Below are 20,678 nucleotides of genomic sequence, written 5' to 3'. Positions count from 1 at the left end.
AAATAGAGAGCGCTGTGAATGCTTCTTAAAGCAGTAGCCAGCGTGGAGACTAGCTGCTGAAAAGGCCCTGCTGGATGTGAGTCAGTGTAATCTATGTTTGTCAACACACTGCAGCAGATTGTGGGGGAGGTGAGGGACCGTGGTGGGCTGCTGCTGCTCTGCTACTACTGTGCCAGACTTCTCCCACAACCAGGCTATCACTAATACTATTACTGAATAGGGAAGCAAAATATTTGGAACTGAATAGGGAAAGTCTAGACTCTTAGATCAGTGGGGATCTTTCTATGAGTCGCAACTGTATTGAATGTCCCAGGGTCTCAACATGTGAACTTGGGTAATGCCACAGCTTCTGAAACAATAGTGTGTTTTTTTGTTCTAGTGTGTTTCTCTCTAGCCTGTCTCTTACTCTTATCCATAGGGTATTGGTAGATTTTCGATTTATTTTATTTCCGCGTCGTACACCAATTGGTATGTGTTCACAAAAACATTTTTTGTTTTTTTTGTTGCATTAAACAAATTGAATGCATTTCACAATTTAAATGCACAATTATCAATCCTAAATATTTTAACATCATTCAAATATGCATTGTGTAAGTCAAAATGTAAGCGTTTCACTGTTGACGTTGTCGCTAGTACAGTGCTAGGACCATGACCAAAATGAGTAATCATAACCGAACAGTTCCACACACAGAATTACGTGATCTCTGTGGTTAAACACGCCCATTCAAATTGCGGGCATCTCCCACAACTGGAGCGTATACATAGCCACCTGCGTGGGTTGTATTAAGAGACCGTAGCAGATGCGGCGGTGAGGTCTACTTGTCAGAAAGCTTCCTGAAGAGTATTTGTCAGCGTTAATCCAAACGAGTGCACTCTGTCTTAATAAGCACTGGTGGAAATCTCCAAGATTATGTCCTCGACAGGTTTCTGAGAGATGTAGACAAATTATGGCCAGAAAACAGATGCTGTTTACAAGGCTGGCAACAAAATGATTCAGCGTCTCATTCCAGCTCCCCAAAAAACATACTATCCTTTTAAGAAATTAAGGATAAGGGGATTTTGGCAATGAACCTACTTCCCTAGAGTTGGATGAACTTGTGGTTTTATGTCTCTGCATCCAGTATGCAGGAAGTTGCAGGTAATTTTGCAAGCAAATGCTAACTAGTTTCACGCAAAGACTTCGGGTACACCTAGTATGCTCGGTGCCACAATCTTGAACCGTTACCACAATCCCGAACTATCCCTTTAAACAAGTTTTTGAAGAATGAGCATCAGATTGGTCCAGGGTTTTCAATTTAGGAGAGCAAAACAGGGCTATTGTTGAAGTAGGTATTGGGTCACCTTGTACACCCAATGGCCACAGCCAAGCCTCTCAGGAGTCTAACAGTGGAAACGATAAAAACATCAGTAAGTGGTTAAGAGCCCAGGGCCCCAGGTTCACAAAACCTTCTTAAAGAAGACATTTTTTCTTAACTGCCATTTATCCCCCCCCCTGTACTTTCTATAGTTAAGCAAAGTCTATAGTTAAGCAAAGTTGCTATTCCTCAAAGGTTCTTGGAAATGTTCTTGCGCGATTTATGTTTCTCCTTAAACAAAAAGTGTTTTGTGAATCAAGGCCCTGGCTCCTCCGCGTTTGTTCGGGGTGCAGTGAGGCGGGTTGGGTGGGAACTCTCCCCATGTGTGTGATGCACACTGGTATATTGCCTCTCTCTGTTCTGCTGGGTATGCAAAACCACTGTTTACTAATATCATTGTCATGATAATAAATACTCCTACACACCTCTGTTCTAACACGTTGCTTTAGTGACGTTTTTTTCTCTCTTTCCTCCAGGCTCTGCGGGTAATGGCTAAGATCATGAGGGAATGCTGGTATGCCAACGGAGCCGCCCGCCTCACTGCGCTACGCATCAAGAAGACTCTTTCCCAGCTCAGCCAATCAGAGGGCATCAAGATGTAGACACACTTTCTCTTATTATATTATTCATAATCTTATTATTTTATTATTACCATCATTAGTTCTCGCCCCGCTGTTCCTCCTCTTGGTTTGAAAGGAGAGGCTGCTCGGTGAAGTTTTACTCTGATATCCCCCAACCACTCCCTAAATGCCGGCATCGTTTCCTCGTCGCCCCACCGACCGGCGCGTGGATCTATTTCCTGTGTCACGGAGGTGATGGATGGATCTGGTGGAGGGATGTTTGCCAGTGCAAACCCCACCCCCCCTGTCCTCAAGATTGGTGGGATCACTTCCTCCAGTGCTCTTGAATTACCTATCAGGGTGATTACAGACCGACGTAGTCCCACCCTGCCACAGACCCATCTCTCAATACTGTTCTGCGGAAACCAGAGGAAAGGAAACAACGACCCATAAGAAAAACCCTAAAGTTGCATGACTGCTGGTCATAACATTCAGGTGACAATGCCTCCATTCCAACAACAAATGTTCTGCCACTGGGCGAGGTAGCTTGGAATCGACGAGAACCACCCCAAAAAAAGACTGAACAAACTATAGTTTGTTTATTTTTTTACCATCTGGTACTTAAAAACGAGCATATTAATTGAGTTATTATTTGTGTTTTTTTCCATGGAGAGATGCTGGTGTGCTGTTGGACTCATCGCTCCAGAAAATGTTGCATCTTTTTTTAGTATTTCTTTCTCTTCTCCCTATGTACAGGGGGTCTACAGGTCAGTTTAACTTATTGGTTTTTGTTTGCAAACAGAATGGACATGAGCTCATTCAGTCTTGGCCAACATGCTATGGCATATGCAATATAGATAAAATGTATCTATTTTATATACTCTGCTCTGCTACTACTATGACAACAACAGCTCGACAGTCGCCATCATGCCTTCCGAGCCAGGTGATAACCTGAAAGTGCCACTGCTTTAAACCTACCCCCCTTCTTCCCCTCTCATGTCAGTTACTGTGTGAGGGTGGATGGATGGGTGGGTTGGTGTGGTTGGGTGTGTAAGATCACATGGAGACTTGACAGACGCCCTCCCAGAGCTGTAGGAGCAGCAGGGAGTGTTCCTCCTCCTATGCATATGAAAGGACACATGTGGCCTCGCCACACTGCCAGGGGCAGCCACAATACCGCCTCTCTGGTGCCATCTACCCACCCCCCTCTCCCCCCCGCTGCCAGCCACCCTCATCAAAACAGCAACAAGGGATGTATTTTTACCCTCTCGCTCTCTCGCTCTCTGCTGTATGGGAGAGCTCTCTGGACTATAGAAACTGAATACCAGACTGATAGTGGGGCTAGTACCCACAGGACTACACAGGTCACCTCCAAAGTGGCTTTAAGGAGAAAGAAAAAACAGCGCAAGCATTATTGAAGTTGCCCTATAAACATGCATTGTTGGATTCTACTTTTTTGGGGGGTTGTTTCAGAGTGTGTGACGGCACACATTTATTGTTTTAAATGTCTCTTTAAAGAAAAACAAGGTGAAGTACATTCATTTAAATATAGCAAATGGATATTTACTAAGCCATAGGTTTTCCCTTTTTTTGTGCAACTTTTTCTACTACTACAAGAATGTACATTTACGGATAAAATTGATCTGTAACATTTATGTAAACTGCTTCACATTTCAGCTTAGCAAATCTTAAGGGACCAATGCAGAGAGGCAGGATTACTTTTGTTTTGTGAAAAGTAAGATGATAGATAATAACTATTACAAAGTAGGGTCAATATTCTATATAAAGAAAAAAAGTAAATATCGCACCAGATTTAAAGTTGCAATATGTAACTTTTTGGGCGACCCGTCAAAATTCATATAGAAATGTGAATTATAGATCTGTCATTCTCATTTGAAAGCAAGTCTAAGAATCGGTAGATCTGTTCTATGTGTTATTTCTGTGCTTCCTGTTTTTAAGTTTCGTTTTTGCTTTACTTTTGGTTTTGTGCACCAGCTTCAAACAGCCGAAAATATACTATTTTTGGTTATGGAAAATTTCAGTGGTTTTGTTACAATGATTCTCTAAACTATACTTGCTTGTTTGGTCACACAAACTAAAATTAGGCTAACTATTAGAATTTTAGCATCCAGGAAGTGGCAGAGTGGTTTCTGCATAGTGCATCTTTAACAATTGTATGTTTTTGTTTGTATTGTAAGGTGCCCTATTGCCACACACCTAAACCTGCAAGCTGCATATTTATACCAATTTGGATAGTGCTCGTTTTGGTATGTTCAGTTTCCACAGTCTTGATGTCACTGCAGCTTATTGCTCTATTTCAGCATACTAAGCAAAACCTCATATTGGAGCATGTGTGAAAAAAGTATAATATTTTTTTAAATGAAATACTGTTGTCAATTGTCACAAAAAATAAACAGAACCCCAAAAGATATGAGTGTTTGGCAATAAGTGCACTTCTGACCTAACTGCACGTGAACCTGTGTGGCAATAAGGTTGTCTTTGTTCTTTTATTATTCCTTTGGATTTCTCTACAACAGTCTGCTGTTTGGATGCATTGTATTTATCTATGGGACACTGTGCTGCTACAAAATGTCTGCCTCTGTTCAGAAACCAAGATGAGGTCAGAGATGCTCTGTGAGAGCCCCGATTGGATGTACATAACATATCCCACATGCCTCTTATTAGATCTGTGCCATGATGTTTTTGCCTCTACATGATTCACCATTGGTGTTCCCCAAGGGTGAGTGCTGGGATCTCTGTCTCTCTATCTCTGTCTATCTGATGCATCAGGTCAATCTTCATCCTGTAGAGAAATGCTGAAGTAGCCCTTTAAGCATTTTCTTATTATTTCTGATTAGGTGTGCTTCAGGAAATGAAGATCTTTACATTGTGTTGAACCTTTGAGATTGATTGTATGCTGTGCCATATAGTGATCTTAGTGATCCCTGAAGTTAGTGGAAATGAATGGACAGAGGGCGAGAAATGGTGTATATATCCAACTATTGATATAGGACCTTAATTTGATCGCCCCGTTGCAGGAAAACATGCCTGTAAATCAGCAGGACATGTTAAACTTGTGTATTTGAGGTTTAAAAAGACTTCTGAAGTTTGCAATTTTCACTTACAAAAAATGTAACAACCCCTACAAAAATGTCCATTATTTATAATCCACGTAATAACTCACATTTCCTGTTGCTGCAGGATTATTTTCCTGCTGTAGCGAACTGTTCAAATTTTAAGATCCTACATCTTGTATATCTGGCTAGAAGCTCTGTCCTGCACAGTTGGTCAGCAAAAATAGTTTGAACAAAAAGGAAATGAAAGCTATCCCTAATATGTTAAGAGAATAACAGATATCGCTGCTATGACACATGTTGAACAAATGGAAGGGGAAAAAAAGCAGAAACGTCATCATGCTGAATTAGGTCCCTGTGCGTGTACATAATGCTAGATCTTAGAGCTTGTGTTTGTGGCAAGGTCAACTCCATTCTCTGGGACATAACAACAACACTCAAACAACAGCAGTTCAGCTGACTACTTCACTATCTATGCCTCCGTTGTCTACACTGGGCCAACGTTCATTCTGTGTCCGGACACATTTCTGTCTTAAAATCACCAGCAGCCTTTCTTTTCGTTTCTAAAATCAAAGGTGACTTATTCTTACATTAAGTGTAAAAAAAACATGACATATCCAGGTATTCCCCTCTCAGTGATATGCAGGTAATTTTTCCTGGCCATACCAGCTTACAAGTTAACAGAAACAACGACAACAACCATACCGTTACACCTCTGGTTTTATCATAAAAATAGGGCGACAGTCGCGGCTTTCGGGGTGGTCTAGAGTGGAAAAGTGGGGTTTTAGGTCTCGAAGCGCATTTAGTTTGCCCAGTGCTCTCTTGAGGTGCTACCAGTGTCCTTTTCAATACCGCCCACCCCCCCAAAAAAATATTTTCTGTGCCTCCTTTCTGCTCATCTATTTCCACCCAAACACAGAAAGGAGAGACAAGCCAGGATGTCCCAGGCAGCAGACTGCCAGCGGCCATCTTTGTTGCACCAGTTATGAGGGTTGAAAGGGTGGGTGTTTGCTGTATGTGCCCTTTTTGTGACCCAAACCCATATGATCTGGTAATTTTATCACTGGCAGACGAATGGTGTAGAGGGCACTGCTGGATATGCAGTCTGCCCAGACAGAAACTGACAAACAGTACTGTTGCTCCAAGCAAGGAGCAACACTAATGGTTGCTATTTTGTTTTGATTTAATTAGTTTTAAATTAATTATTTGATTTATTGTGTGATCTTATTGAGGCCAGGGAGCTATGCAAATGGTGACCCCCCCCCCAAAAATGGCTCTACCTTTCCCGAGAGAGGCCGCAAACCGGAGCACAATTTGCATAATTCCTTCAAAGGTCATGCATATGCCCAGTTGGCATGCAAAACCACAACACACGGGTTCCTCTTATAGTTATGCAAATTTTTTGGTCAACGTGGTCCCTTTCTTTGCTTTCCATTTTTCGCTCCTGTCCTGTTTGGGCACCATTTTACTGGTCTCTATCTATGCTACTATCTGGACCTTTTTTGCAGTACTGTGGCTCAGTTGTGTCAGAAAGCACAGGCATCATCATTCTGGAGACATTTTTAGACTGCCAATTAATGCCCAAGGGAAAGAAACAATGGTTTGGGTCACAAAAGGGTCCTGCTTGCTAAATAAAAAGCCAATAGTGGTGCTCTCCACGGGTTCTATGTGGCTGCTGTAGTGAGACCGTTGTGTAAAAGAAAGCTTTATCGTGTTTTATTTGGTGCCTAAGTTAGACTATTCTCCTGTCATTTTTCCACCTAGAATGACGAGCTGCATGTGATTGTGTTCCAATGTATGCATCACTTGATTTATAAATAAACAAAAAAAGCAGAAAAAAATATGAAGTGTAATTAACAGGATATTAGGTCATTCAAATCTAAAGAAAATACCTCCTGAAGACCAATGTGTTTTTACCTCAATGTATATATTCGATTTGTTTACGCCTAGTTTGAATTTTTTTGTTTCTATGAAATGCTAATTTGAAGAATACACATTTGTCAATGGTACTTTTTTTGTCAATGGTATTGTGTTTTGTGGTGTTCAGTATATTCCTCTATTTACCATTATCACTTATTGACTTCTGTTCTGTCTCAAATGTAAATGCTTTACCAACGTCAAAACCTTAGTCTTTTCCAAGCCCCTCTGAGCTGTGTTTAAAAATGTCTTGTTCTTTTGTGGTCAAAAAGGAGGCTGCAAGGAGTGACCGGTTTCAGAATCGCCTGTGCCCCCTTCTGATTATTTCTAATGCATATGTATTGACTTTTTTTTAAATAGTGTACACCGAAGAATGAACGATCAACATAGGATAGCTTATGTTAAGTTCTAACATAGTTGGAGTACAAAGTGGTGTGAATAAAATACATTTCTGTAAGACCATGGTTTTGTTTGTGGTGTTGGATTCACATTCACAGGCTGTGTAAGGAATGAGCCATGTATTTCATTTCTGCTGGGGGGGTTCTGGTGTGCCAGTACATGAGGATTAGACCTTCCTATCAAACAGAATGGAGTAGACACTTAGTTTTGGCTGAAGGCTAGCCTGTAGCCTCCAACCCTGTTCCCAGAGAGCTAGCCACCTGTAGGTTTTTAGCTCCAATCCCAGTTGTAACTAACCTGAATACTCTTATCAACCAGCTAATTATTAGCATCAGATGTGCTAGATTATGGTTCGGAGTGAGAAAATATAGGACAGTAGCTCTCCAGGAACAGCTCTGCATGTAGCCTATGGCCTCGCTGGTGAACATGTAGAAAGTACAAAAAATGCTGTCTGGGCCAGCGTACTGTTATCTACATTTGTGTATTGCTGCCTGTGAGGGGTATACTACAAAGCAGGATCAATATTCAGAAATGTTTTTATTTTTATTAAAATGTTTTTTTTAATAGATCATCTTGAAATGGCCATGGTCTAATTGACTCAACAACCAAAAACACATCTAAGTTTAGATTTCTTAATGAACCATAAAATCAATAGTTATTTCTGTTTGTTTATCAAAGCTAGCTGGCTAACTCATTGATCCGGCTATATATTATACCACTCTGGTATTAATCAGATGTTATTTACTTGGAGGTGATTTGCTATCAATGAATACTTTCGGGTACTTCAAATAATTCAACACAATTGGTGTCCACCATGTAATTTCGAGCTAAATAACTGGTACTTTCTGTACTGTTCTGCAGTGTCGGGTCTATTTGAGGCACCATCAGAAATCATTTGTTCTGACAGAGGAAGAAATAATTGCTGTCTAGTCTTCGTTGTACTTGTGTATGGAAGCCATCTGTCAATAGTCTCCCACTTAGATTGTCTAATATAAAATAAAAACTTTCTCATTACCAATTGAGCAACAATATCTGTGTACATACCGATTGGATATAGTGGCTAACGCCACTGCCACGAAGCTAGCACCAGTTAGCTGTGAGCCAGGCACATCTCCCGGTTAGCAAACTAAATTCCACAATGCCCCTTTCGCCATCTGGCTTGGATTCTCTGTCGACACGGCGCCCCGCCGCACCACCACGACTGGTCTGCCGACGAATACTCCATCCGCTGTGCCTTCATCCGGCCTCCGTCGGAGCAGACGCTACTAACTTTAAACGCTGTGTCGCTAGCGTAGTGGGGCTCCCCTGTCCCATCTACTGCTGCCCCTTGGACACTATGATCACTTGCCTACTGGACTGTCCATTAATCACGGTACTCCACTCTGTTTATTTTTTATCTGTCGGCCCCAGCCGAGAACTCAGGCTCTGTGTGTAGTTAATCCGACCCTCTCTGCCTAGTCATCGCCATTTTACCTGCTGTTGTGTTAGCTGATTAGCTGTTGTTGTCTCACCTGTTTGTTTTAGCTAGCTCTCCCAATCAACACCTGTGATTACTTTATGCCTCGCTGTATGTCTCTCTCAAATGTCAATATCCTTTGTCCCACCTCCCACACATGCGGTGACCTCACCCATTACAACCAGCATGTCCAGAGATACAACCTCTCTTATCACCCAGTGCCTGGGCTTACCTCTGCTGTACCCACACCCCACCATACCCCTGTCTGTGCATTATGCCCTGAATATATTCTACCACGCCCAGAAATCTGCTCCTTTTATTCTTTGTCCCCAACGCTCTAGGCGACCAGTTTTGATAGCCTTTAGCCGCACCCTCATTCTACTCCTCCTCTGTTCCGCGGGTGATGTGGAGGTAAACCCAGGCCCTGCATGTCCCCAGGCACCCTCATTTGTTGACTTCTGTGATCGAAAAATCCTTGGTTTCATGCATGTCAACATCAGAAGCCTCCTCCCTAAGTTTGTTTTACTCACTGCTTTAGCACACTCTGCCAACCCTGGCTTAAATTCTGAGATTTCCATACCCAACTATAACATTTTCCATCAAGATAGAACTGCCAAAGGGGGAGGAGTTGCAGTCTACTGCAGAGAGAGCCTGCAAAGTAATGTCATACTTTCCAGGTCCATACCCAAACAGTTGGAACTAATTTTTAAAAAGTCTCTCACTGTTGCCGCCTGCTACCTCCTCAGCTCCCAGCTGTGCCCTGGACACCACTTGTGAATTGATTGCCCCCCCATCTAGCTTCAGAGTTTGTTCTGTTAGGTGACCTAAACTGGGATATGCTTAACACCTCGGCAGTCCTACAATCTAAGATAGATGCCCTCCATCTCACACAAATCATCAAGGAACCCACCAGGTACAACCCTAAATCTGTAAACAAGGGCACACTCATAGACGTTATCCTGACCAACTGGCCCTCCAAATACACCTCCGCTGTCTTCAATCAGGATCTCAGCGATCACTGCCTCATTGCCTGTATCCGCTACGGGTCTGCAGTCAAACGACCACCCCTAATCACTGTCAAACACTCCCTAAAACACTTCTGCGAGCAGGCCTTTCTAATCGACCTGGCCCGGGTATCCTGGAAGGATATTGACCGCATCCCGTCAGTTGAGGATGCCTGGTCATTCTTTAAAAGTAACTTTCTCACCATCTTAGATAAGCATGCTCCGTTCAAAAAATGCAGAACTAAGAACAGATTTAGCCCCTGATTCACTCCAGACCTGACTGCCCTCGATCAGCACAAAAACATTCTGTGGCGGACTGCAATAGCAGCGAATAGTCCCCGCGATATGCAACTGTTCAGGGAAGTCAGGCACCAATACACGCAGTCAGTCAGGAAAGAGAAGGCCAGCTTTTTCAAGCAGAAATTTGCATCCTATAGCTCTAACTCCAAAAAGTTCTGGGACACTATAAAGTCCATGGAGAACATGAGCACCTCCTCCCAGCTGCCCACTGCATTGAGGCTAGGTAACATGGTCACCACCGATAATCGAAAACTTCAACAAGCATTTCTCAACGGCTGGCCATGCCTTCCTCCTGGCTACTCCAACCTCGGCCAACAGCCCCCCCCCCCCCCGCAGCTACTCGCCCAAGCCTCCCCAGCTTCTCCTTTACCCAAATCCAGATAGCAGATGTTCTGAAAGAGCTGCAAAACCTGGACCCGTACAAATCAGCTGGGCTTGACAATCTGGACCCTCTATATCTGAAACTATCCGCCGCCATTGTCGCAACCCCTATTACCAGCCTGTTCAACCTCTTTCATATCATCTGAGATCCCCAAGGACTGGAAAGCTGCCGCGGTCACCCCTCTTCAAAGGGGGAGACACCCTGGACCCAAACTGTTACAGACCTATATCCATCCTGCCCTGCCTATCTAAGGTCTTCGAAACGCCCGACTAGCATCACCACCCTGGATGGTTCCGACCTAGAACATGTGGACATCTATAAGTACCTAGGTGTCTGGCTAGACTGTAAACTCTCCTTCCAGACTCATATCAAACATCTCCAATCCAAAATCAAATCTAGAATCGGCTTTCTATTTCGCAACAAAGCATCCTTCACTCACGCCTCCAAACTTACCCTAGTAAAACTGACTATCCTACCGATCCTCGACTTCAGCGATGTCATCTACAAAATGTCTTCCAATACTCTACTCAGCAAACTGGATGCAGTCTATCACAGTGCCATCCGCTTTGTTACTAAAGCACCTTATACCACCCACCACTGCGACCTGTATGCTCTAGTCGGCTGGCCCTCGCTACATATTCGTCGCCAGACCCACTGGCTCCAGGTCATCTACAAGTCCATGCTAGGTAAAGCTCCGCCTTAACTCAGTTCACTGGTCACGATGGCAACACCCACCCGTAGCACGCGCTCCAGCAGGTGTGTCTCACTGATCATCCCAAAAGCCAACACCTCATTTGGCCGCCTTTCCTTCCAGTTTTCTGCTACCTGTGACTGGAACGAATTGCAAAAATCATTGAAGTTGGAGACTTATCTCCCTCACCAACTTTAAACATCTGCTATCTGATCAGCTAACCGATCGCTGCAGCTGTTCATAGTCCATCGGTAAATAGCCCACCCAATTTACCTACCTCATCCCCCCATACTGTTTTTATTTATTTACTTTTCTGCTCTTTTGCACACCAGTATCTCTACCTGCACATGGCCATCTGATCATTTATCACTCCAGTGTTAATCTGCTAAATTGTAATTATTTGCCTACCTCATGTCTTTTGCACACAATGTATATAGACTCTTTTTAAATTTAAAAATAAAAAAATTATACTGTGTTATTGACTTGTTTATTGTTTACTCCTGTGTTGCTGTCTGTTTACAGTGCTATGCTTTATCTTGGCCAGGTCGCAGTTGTAAATGAGAACTTGTTCTCAACTAGCCTACCTGGTTAAATAAAGGTGAAATAAAATAAACATACTGAGATGTCTATCATTATTAGATATAGATGTTTCAAACGTTTGAAGGTTTTTATTGGTCCACCATTAGAATTGAATCCTTTGGTATCGATCTCTCTACCATTGGCTCTCCTGGCCCCAATATCTAATTTGAGGCAACATTGATAGTGAAGTGTTTTAAAGATGTATAGGCAGGCAGTGCTCAGTTAGGCTTATACACTATCTATTTGCCCCTCATTGATTTTTGTGACACTGACAATTATGGGCACCTACTCTCGGCAAGCCCACTTGAAACCAAAGGGGCCAAACACAAACTGGCGATGGAAATGGGCTGTCTCTCCCCCCCGATGCTCAGTTGGCTGCCGCATCCTAGTTTAATGGGGTGGATAGTTCAGATCCTCTTATTTGTTCTTTCTATCTGCCCTCTCTCTCGACGCACATGAAGTACAGAGTAGTGTACAGATAAATTCTTCTCAAGAGGAAAGATGCTGTTCATTTCAGAGCTGAGCATTCATGGATAAAAGAATGTGAGCGTCGATCCCCTGCCATGCGAATCGAGGATTTACAAGTGTCTGAATGCTGTTGCAAATTCTAGCATAAATGACATTTATTTACCCCAATGTGTTGAACATTATAGAATGTTACTATGATGCAGTATGTTGACATACTGTATCTAAAACGTTTTACATAATGTGCTTTCGATGCATAATACCCATTGTACCAGTGTTGTATGAGGTGCAGTTCCGAGAAGCAGCCTTCGTGCAACTCCACTAGGGCCTCGTTCTCATTGTAGGAGAGCTATGTAGTCTGAAGGTTTCCTCCACCATAATCCCTGGTGTTTTACAATAGCTAATGATGTGCACACCGCTCTATCCTCTTTGTTTTATGTGTGGAGACGCTGGGGAGCTCCCAAGGCCTCTCGGAGCAAAAGGGTCAATAGCAAAAATGAGGAAATCGATGGGCTGAATCGCAAACTATGCTGCCTACACCCCCGCACCACGGTCTCGCCGCTACGCAGACATTTCACTGTGGTGCTGGAGCTCAGGCCAGGCTGAAGACTTGTCCATACAGAATGGGTAAAGGCTTGAATAAAAGAACCGTAACAACAGCCGCACAGTAAAGAAATCAATTCCACAGACGTGGGCGGTGTCTCGTTAGTGTAAATTACATTTCCTCATTTACATGGATGTAGATTAACTGGATTGGTGATTGCCTACACAAGCTACAGTATTTGCTTTCTCCACCATATTGCTTTCACCTTGCAGTGTTTTACAGCTCAATGCAGGTTAAGGAGAGGCGACGAGGAGAAGAAGCAGCTTGAGACTGAGATGCACCCATTGAATGTTTAATAGACTTGGCTAGTAGATTCCAGTCAATACTGCCTGCCTCTATTGACACTCAAAAGCTGCCTGACGTTAACCAATCTCCTGATAGCTGCATGGTGGCAATGGAAAATAACTCCTACAAAATTATTCATTAGCAGCGCATGTCACACCACACATAATACATGCACTGAGTGCACAAAACATTAAGAAGACATGCTCTTTCCATAACATAGACTGACCAGGTGAAAGCTATTATCCCTTATTGATCTTACTTCAATCAGTGTGGAGGAGATGGGTTAAAGAAGGATTTTTAAGCCTTCAGACAATTTGAGACGTGGATTGTGTTTGTGTGCCGTTCAGAGGGTGAATGGTCGAGACAGAAATTGTATTTCTTTATTTCACCTTTATTTAACCAGGTAGTCCAGTTGAGAACAAGTTCTCATTTGCAACTGCGACCTGGCCAAGATAAAGCAAATCAGTTCGACACATACAACACAGAGTTACACATGGAATAAAGTGCCTTTGAATGAGGTATGGAGGAGATGCCAGGCTCACCGGTTTGTGTCAATAACTGCAACGCTGCTGGGGTTTTGTCACGCTCAATAGTTTCCCGTGTGTATCAAGACTGGTCCTCCACCCAAAGGACATCCAGCCATCTTGACACAACTGTGGGAAGCATTGGAGTCGACATGGGCCAGCATCCCTGTGGAATGCTTTCAACACCGTGTGGAGTCCATACCCTGACATTGAGGCTGTTCTGATGACAAAGGAAGAGTGGGGGGGGTGCAACTCAATATTAGGATGGTGTTCCTAATGTTTGGTATAGTCAGTGTATGTACACGATACTTCATGTATAATGGAATTGCAGTGATTGGCTGATTCTCCGTACACAAAATCACACTCACAGAGCCCATTCTAAATGTTTCAAAACAGTCACACTTTTTGCTGCAGTATATAGAAATTGTCAGACAGTGATTTATTTTCTCTGTTCTTCCCTTTTTTAGCAGTATAAATGCAGGAGCTGGAGAAGGGAACAACATGCTGACAAGAAGTAGAACAGCAACTCAAGAGTCGGGCAGCATGTAGATGTTGTGTCCTTGAGTGCAGGTAACAGAACAGATGCATCAATTAATAGTCAAGCGGAATGGAGCGGATCCAGAAATAATTTATACAGGTAACTGGTTTTGTGAACCTTGTGTTTTTAAGGTTACAGTATCAGTATTTAAAATCCAAAGTTTGATTCACACTATTGATTTTTACAGATATGTAAATGTGCATTTCATCTACACATTAAATAAAAAGACCGATGCTGTGTTTTATGAAGATAAAGAAAATGCAAGCAGGTGTCACATCTCACCATTAATAAAAACCACCAGAGGGAGCTGTTGTCCACCAATTCAGCTTCTGAGCCACTGCTGTGTTCGACGGGGTCGACGAGTTTCTTTCTTTGTTCCCCATCTTCTGCATTCCACTGTGATGTGTTCCTTTACACGTATCTTATCCACAAGCCCCAGCTGACAAAATGCTTTCAAACAGGATATGAAAATTGGCATTTTAACAGAAGAAGTTGCGTCTAGGGGACCTACAAACGAATCATGCATAACCCAGGGTATAAACATCTGGGGGGGGGGGGGTAGTAATGTGAATTTTAATTACCTTCTATGTGTCATGGTGAAATTTAGTACATATTGGAATGTTTTGCTGCCTAATCAATCATACTTCTTACCAAATAGCATTTTAATTGTACAAAGTGTATCAGTGTCAAACCTATGCAGACTGAAGATGGAGAAAAAAATGAAAATGTTTAGATCAGAGGGGCACAAATGTCAAGCAGCAAGATACTGTCGTTCTTCCATCATAACTCGATATTAGATTGAGGATTGAGATGTTTTGAAAGTAAATTCTTATTGGCAGTTATATAGACTCATCTTGGGGCGGCAGATAGCGTTGGGCCAGTAACCAAAAGGTTGCTGGATCGAATCCCTGAGCTGACAAGGTACAAATCTGGACAAGGCAAGTTTAACCCACTGTTCCCCGTTAGACCATCATTTGAAATAAGAATTTGTTCTTAACTGACTTGCCTAGTAAAGGTTAAATAAATAAAATAACAAATATTGTCTGGCATCCAATCCACAAAATAAAGTACCATATATTACATCTGTACCATTTTGGTGATACAATTTTCATACAAACTCTATTGGACCTGAGGTAAGTCTTGTCATCAATGCAAGTAATTATTTCAGGACCCAAGGTAGCCAACAGTTTTCTCCAGTTGATGAATATTTAACATTAAGTCAACCATAGATGTGGCTCATTTCCCGTTGAATAAATAATATGTGCACAAAAGACAGATCTCCATGAATATAACCTGGCATTTACCAGTCCACCTTAGTAATTCCTTCCATTCACGACTGACTTGATCACTGACTGTTGAGAAGTCACTAAAGAAGCGAGAGAAATAAAGTCAATGTGAAGGTGGGAGAGGAGATTCAACCAAGTTTGCTTTCGGCCACACAGCCTATTCAGATCTGTAAGATCAGCACTGCTGAGCCTCAAGTAGACAGGGAGGTTGGGTAGGCATTGTAGGAGCATTAAGACAGAGCCTGTCAATTTGCTGTGGCCCAGGGAGAATGCCTGCCCCCCCCCCCCCCCCCCCCCCCCCCCCCTCGATGTTCCAATCATAGATTTACTCTCTAATCCACATCAAATGTTGTTAAGCATTTGAGGGTAATTAAGGATAATCAATTTAGCCTCCCGGAAACATGTGCCCATTTTAGCAAGCCGCCCTAGGAATTAACACCCATTTGCACACACTCGGGATGGGATGAGGAATTAAACGTGCTAAAGTCTGTTATGATAATAGCACAACTCCCTGTTGTTACTATTCCTCCATTGCCAGGCTTTGATATTTCACTAATTAAAGTGAGATCCACAGAAGATAAATTCCTGCTTTTACCTCAGAGGAAACTTCATATTATTATTTTTCTACTGAAAAATAGATTAATTGAGATTACTTTTCAAGTGGTTTTAACAGAAATTAATTGTAAAAAGCTTAGTGCAGTGTTATTTTAATGGCTCCTCAGATCATCCTCAAAAAGGCATATGTACACGTAGGGGGACGTCTCACCAAAACAAGACGTGTGGTGTGTGCATGTGTGCATGCTTGCTTGCAATTATTATGTAATACTAACCAATTAAATCCAAGCAGAACACACTGGTACCAACCAATCAGCTAAAGACATGCACATCCTCTGTAGTGGTCGAACAACCTCACTACTGAACCTCACAATGAGGGGTCAGACACTATGTTGCACCATGGCCATTACACTAATCACAGCTTGATGACCTAATATACTACATTAGTAAAAAAACACCAGGCATTTGCTTCAGCAAACATCATGAGGCTACAATATATGTAAAAGTCATCTTTATACAACAGTGACCCTGGAGCAGATGCAGGCTTTTGTATTTGTGTGACCTATATTCCCTCCCCTCTGATTAATACCTGTGTGTGTGTGTGTGTGTGTGTGTGTGTGTGTGTGTGTGTGTGTGTGTGTGTGTGTGTGTGTGTGTGTGTGTGTGTGTGTGTGTGTGTGTGTGTGTGTCCGCGCGCACACGTGTTTAGCTGTTCAATCTGTCTGTTTTCCCTTCCTGCTGGCTGCCCTAAGTATATTTCCTACATTTCTTCACAGAACGCTGCATCGCCATGTTAACACGGAGATAATCTCCCCCATCTCTCACCACCTGGACGTGGTGGTGGTGCGGGTGTTGCCAGGCAGGAAATCTCCATATCAGAAGTAGTGTACTCTGCACGCTCCCTCTGACGCTCTGGTGCCAGATGAGTGATGCATGGTGGTGCTCAGCGTCACTGACTCCTCTACAAACGGACAGAGGACCCTATGAGGCTGTTGACAGGGACAGGCGGTGGCGGGAGTCGTGCAGCAGCCGTACCATCCCAATGCTGCATAGCCTCTTAAACTATGTGCAGAGCCTTCATAAAGTATTCACACCCCTTGACTTTTTACACATTGTGTTGTGTTACAGCCTGAATTTAAAATGTATCAAAGTTAGATTTCTTTGTCACTGGCCTACAGACAATACCCCATAATATCAAAGTGGAATTATATTTTAAGACATTTTTACAAATTAATACAAAATGAAAAGCTGAAATGTCTTCACTCAATAAGTGTTCAACCCCTTTTATAGCAAGCCTAAATAAGTTCAGGAGTAAAACATTGCTTAACAAGTCACAAGAGTTGCATGTGTGCAATAATGGCGTTTAACATTATTTTTGAATGACTGCCTCATCTCTATGCCCCACATATGCAGTTATCTGTAAGGTCCCTCAATCTCCCAGAGAATTTTAAACACAGATTCAACCACAAAGACCAGGGAGATTTTCCAATTCCTCTCAAAGAAGCATACCTATTGATAGACACATTGAATATCCTGTTGAGCATGGGGAAGTTATTAATTACGCTTTAGATGGTGTATCAATACACCCAGTCACTACAAAGATACAGATGTCCTTCCTAACTCAGTTGTCGGGAGAAGGAAACCTTTCAGGGATTTCACCATGAGGCCAACTACAACATTGTAGTTACTCCCCAATACTAACCTAATTGACAGTGAAAAGGATGCCGGTACAGAACAAACATATTCTAAAACATGCATCCTATTTGCAACAAGGCACTAAAGTAAAACACAACAAAAAATGTGTCAAAGAAATTAACTTTATGTCCTGAATGCGAAATATTATATTTGGGCCAAATCCAACACAACACATCACTGAGTACCACTCTTCATATTTTCATGCATGCTGGTGGCTGCATCATGTTATGGGTATGCTTATCATTGGCAAGGACTAGGTAGTTTTTTTAGGATAAAAAGAAACTGAATAGAGCTAAGCACAGACAAAATCCTAGTGGAGAACCTGGTTCAGTCTACTTTCCAACAGAAATTGGGAGACAAATTAATCTTTCCGCAGGACAATAACCTAAAACACAAGGCCAACTATACACTGGAGTTGCTTGCCTTGACGACAATGAATGTTCCTGAGTGGCCTATTTACAGTTTTGACTTTAAAATCTATGGCCAGACTTGAAAAGAAGGATCAACAACCAACTCGACAGAGCTTGGAGAATTGTAAAAATTATAATGTGCAAATATTGTACATTCCAGATGTGCAAAGATCTTCGAGACTTACCCAGAAAGACTCATAGCTGTAATCGCTGCCAAAAGTGATTCTAACATGTTTTGACTCAGGGGTGTGAATACATGTAAATGAGATATTTCTCTATTTCATTTTCAATTCATTTCGCAAAAATTTCTAAAAACATGTTTTCACTTTGTCATTATGGGGTATTGTGTGTTGAGGAAAAAAATCGATGTAGTCCATTTTGAATTCAGGCTGTAACACAACAAAATGTGGAATAAGTCAAGGGGTATGAATACTTTCTGAAGGCACAGTAAGTGGCATTGTGTCTGGTTGATCCTTGGATGGAAGACCAAGATGCTGCTGGAAGTGGTGTTGGAAGGCCAGTAAGGGGCAGTCTCCCCCCTGGTCTATGGAGACCCCAATGCTTCAGGGCAGTGGTACACCATCAGTGAGCAATAGGGATGTGTTAGTGGCCTGGTTGTAGCCGTGTGGTTATACAGTAAGTCAGAGGTATTTTCAAGTTTCATGTTTTATTATTGTATTATTAGTCGTACGTACGGTATAAGCATGGTATACAACGTCCAATGAAATGCTTACTTGCAGGTTCCCTGTCGACAATGCAACAACAATAAGAAATAAGAAAAGATACGAAAGGTAAATGTCTCAGCAGAATGGAATAAACATTTTTAGCATAAGTATAATACAGGAAGGCACAATTTATGGTCCAATATTTCCATGTGTACTGGGGATGGGGGACACTGTATGAACTAAGCAGTATAATAGTCTGGTAGCAGCAGTTGTGATGTGTGTGTATCATGTGGGTGTGTGCATTAGTGAGTGTACTAAAGGTGTGGAAAATCAGAGCAGGTAGTCAATCCAGTTCAAGTGTTCGGCAGTCTGATGGCTTGTACTGACGATAGAAACGGTCTCTGAGCCTGTTGGTATCAGATCTCATGCTCCGATACCATCTGCCCGACGGTAAGGGAGAGAATAGCTCGTGGCTGGGGCGTGTGGGGTCCTTGATGATGCTGCATGCCTTCCTCAGGCACCGGTTCAAGTAAATGTCATGGATGGGTGGAAACATGGTCTGAGTGATGTACTGAGCAGTTCTTACCATCCGCGAGGAGCTTATAACTCATGACTCTCTCTACTGCAGTCTCATCGATGTGGATTGGGACATGTTCCCTCTGCTTCCTCTGCTTCCTGAACAATCAGCTCCTTTGATTTGCTGAGGTTGAGGCTGAGGTTGTTGTCATAACACCATAATGCCAGTTCACTTACCTCCTCCCTATAGGCTGACTCGTTGTTTTTGGTTATCAGGCCTACAACCGTAGTGTCATCAGCAAACTTGATGATGGAGGTGGTGTCGTGCAAAGACACACAGTTTTGGGTAAACGGGGAGTACAGCAGAGGACTGAGGAGACACCCCTGTTAATTCCTGTGTTAACAGTCAGTGTGGAGGAGGTGTTTTTCCCAATCCTCACCACCTGTGGTCTGCCTGTCAGGAAGTCCAGCATCCAGTTGCAGAGGGTGGTGTCCAGACCCAGGGCTCTGAGATTGGTGTTGACCTTGGTGGGAACAATAGCGTTGAATGCTGAACTGTAGTCAATGAACAGCATTCTCAGGTAGGTGTTCCTCTTGTCCAGGTGTGTTACGGCTGTGTGTTGAGCGATGGAAATGGCATCTTCCATGTGACTGTTGGAGCGCTAGGCAAATTGTAGTGGGTCGAGTGTGTCTGGCATGCTGGCTTTGATGTGGGCCACGACCAGCTTCTCAAAGCACTTCTTGGTGGCCAAGGTGAGCACGACGGGGCAGTAGTCATTTGTCACCTTGTTTTTCCTGGGCACTGGGACGATGGTGGTCTCCTTAAAGCAGGTGGGGACTACAGCCTGGGACAGAGACAGGTTGAAGATGTCAGAGAAGACGCCCACCAGCTGATCAGCACACACTCTGAGGATGCGGCCAGGGATGCCATCTGAGCCAGAGGTTTTGAGTATTCGCTCAGAGTTTTCCTCACGTCAGCCTCGGAGAGGGAAAGCGCTTGGTCATCCGGAGCAGCGAGAGTCTTCCTGGATGAGTTGAAGCGAGCCAAGAATGTGTTAAGCTCGTCTGGGAGGGAGGCTTCGGTGGGTACCGCACAGCTGGATTTGCCTTTGTAGTCTGTGAGCTCTGTAGTCCTTGCCACGTGCGATGCTCGTCTGGGTTGTTGAACGTCAATTCAAGTTTGAGTTTGTATTGTCTATTTGAGTCACTTATGTCTTGTGGTAGAATTGTTCAAGGCTAACATGGGTGGGTGGTTGCGGTGGCAGTAGCTCACAATGTGTAAACCTGTCAGTGAGAGCCATGTTAATGTCTCCCATGAGACTGTGGCCCTAGCACCAGGCAGCATCCCTTTTCACTAACCAGATGTATTATGACTTATGGCCCAGGAGTAGAGCTGTAATAACACTTAATTCAATATT

General features: G+C 43.0%; 1 protein-coding gene across 2 annotated transcripts in view; it reads left to right on the top strand.

Annotated features, from left to right (window-relative positions):
- LOC109899370 (TGF-beta receptor type-1) overlaps window positions 1-7,368 on the top strand; it is a 63,828-nt gene extending 56,460 nt beyond the window's left edge. For both annotated transcript variants that reach the window (XM_031836143.1, XM_020494552.2), the window contains exon 9: window positions 1,832-7,368. In XM_031836143.1, the coding sequence (XP_031692003.1) occupies window positions 1,832-1,957 (126 nt within the window). In that variant the 3' untranslated portion in view covers window positions 1,958-7,368. The remainder of the gene's footprint in view (window positions 1-1,831) is intronic.
- Window positions 7,369-20,678: the final 13,310 nt, after the last annotated feature.

This window comes from Oncorhynchus kisutch, linkage group LG11 (assembly GCF_002021735.2).
Source record: "Oncorhynchus kisutch isolate 150728-3 linkage group LG11, Okis_V2, whole genome shotgun sequence".
Taxonomy (NCBI): Eukaryota; Metazoa; Chordata; class Actinopteri; order Salmoniformes; family Salmonidae; genus Oncorhynchus; species Oncorhynchus kisutch.
Note: the sequence above shows the minus strand (reverse complement) of the source record. Positions and strands in the feature narration are given on the sequence as shown.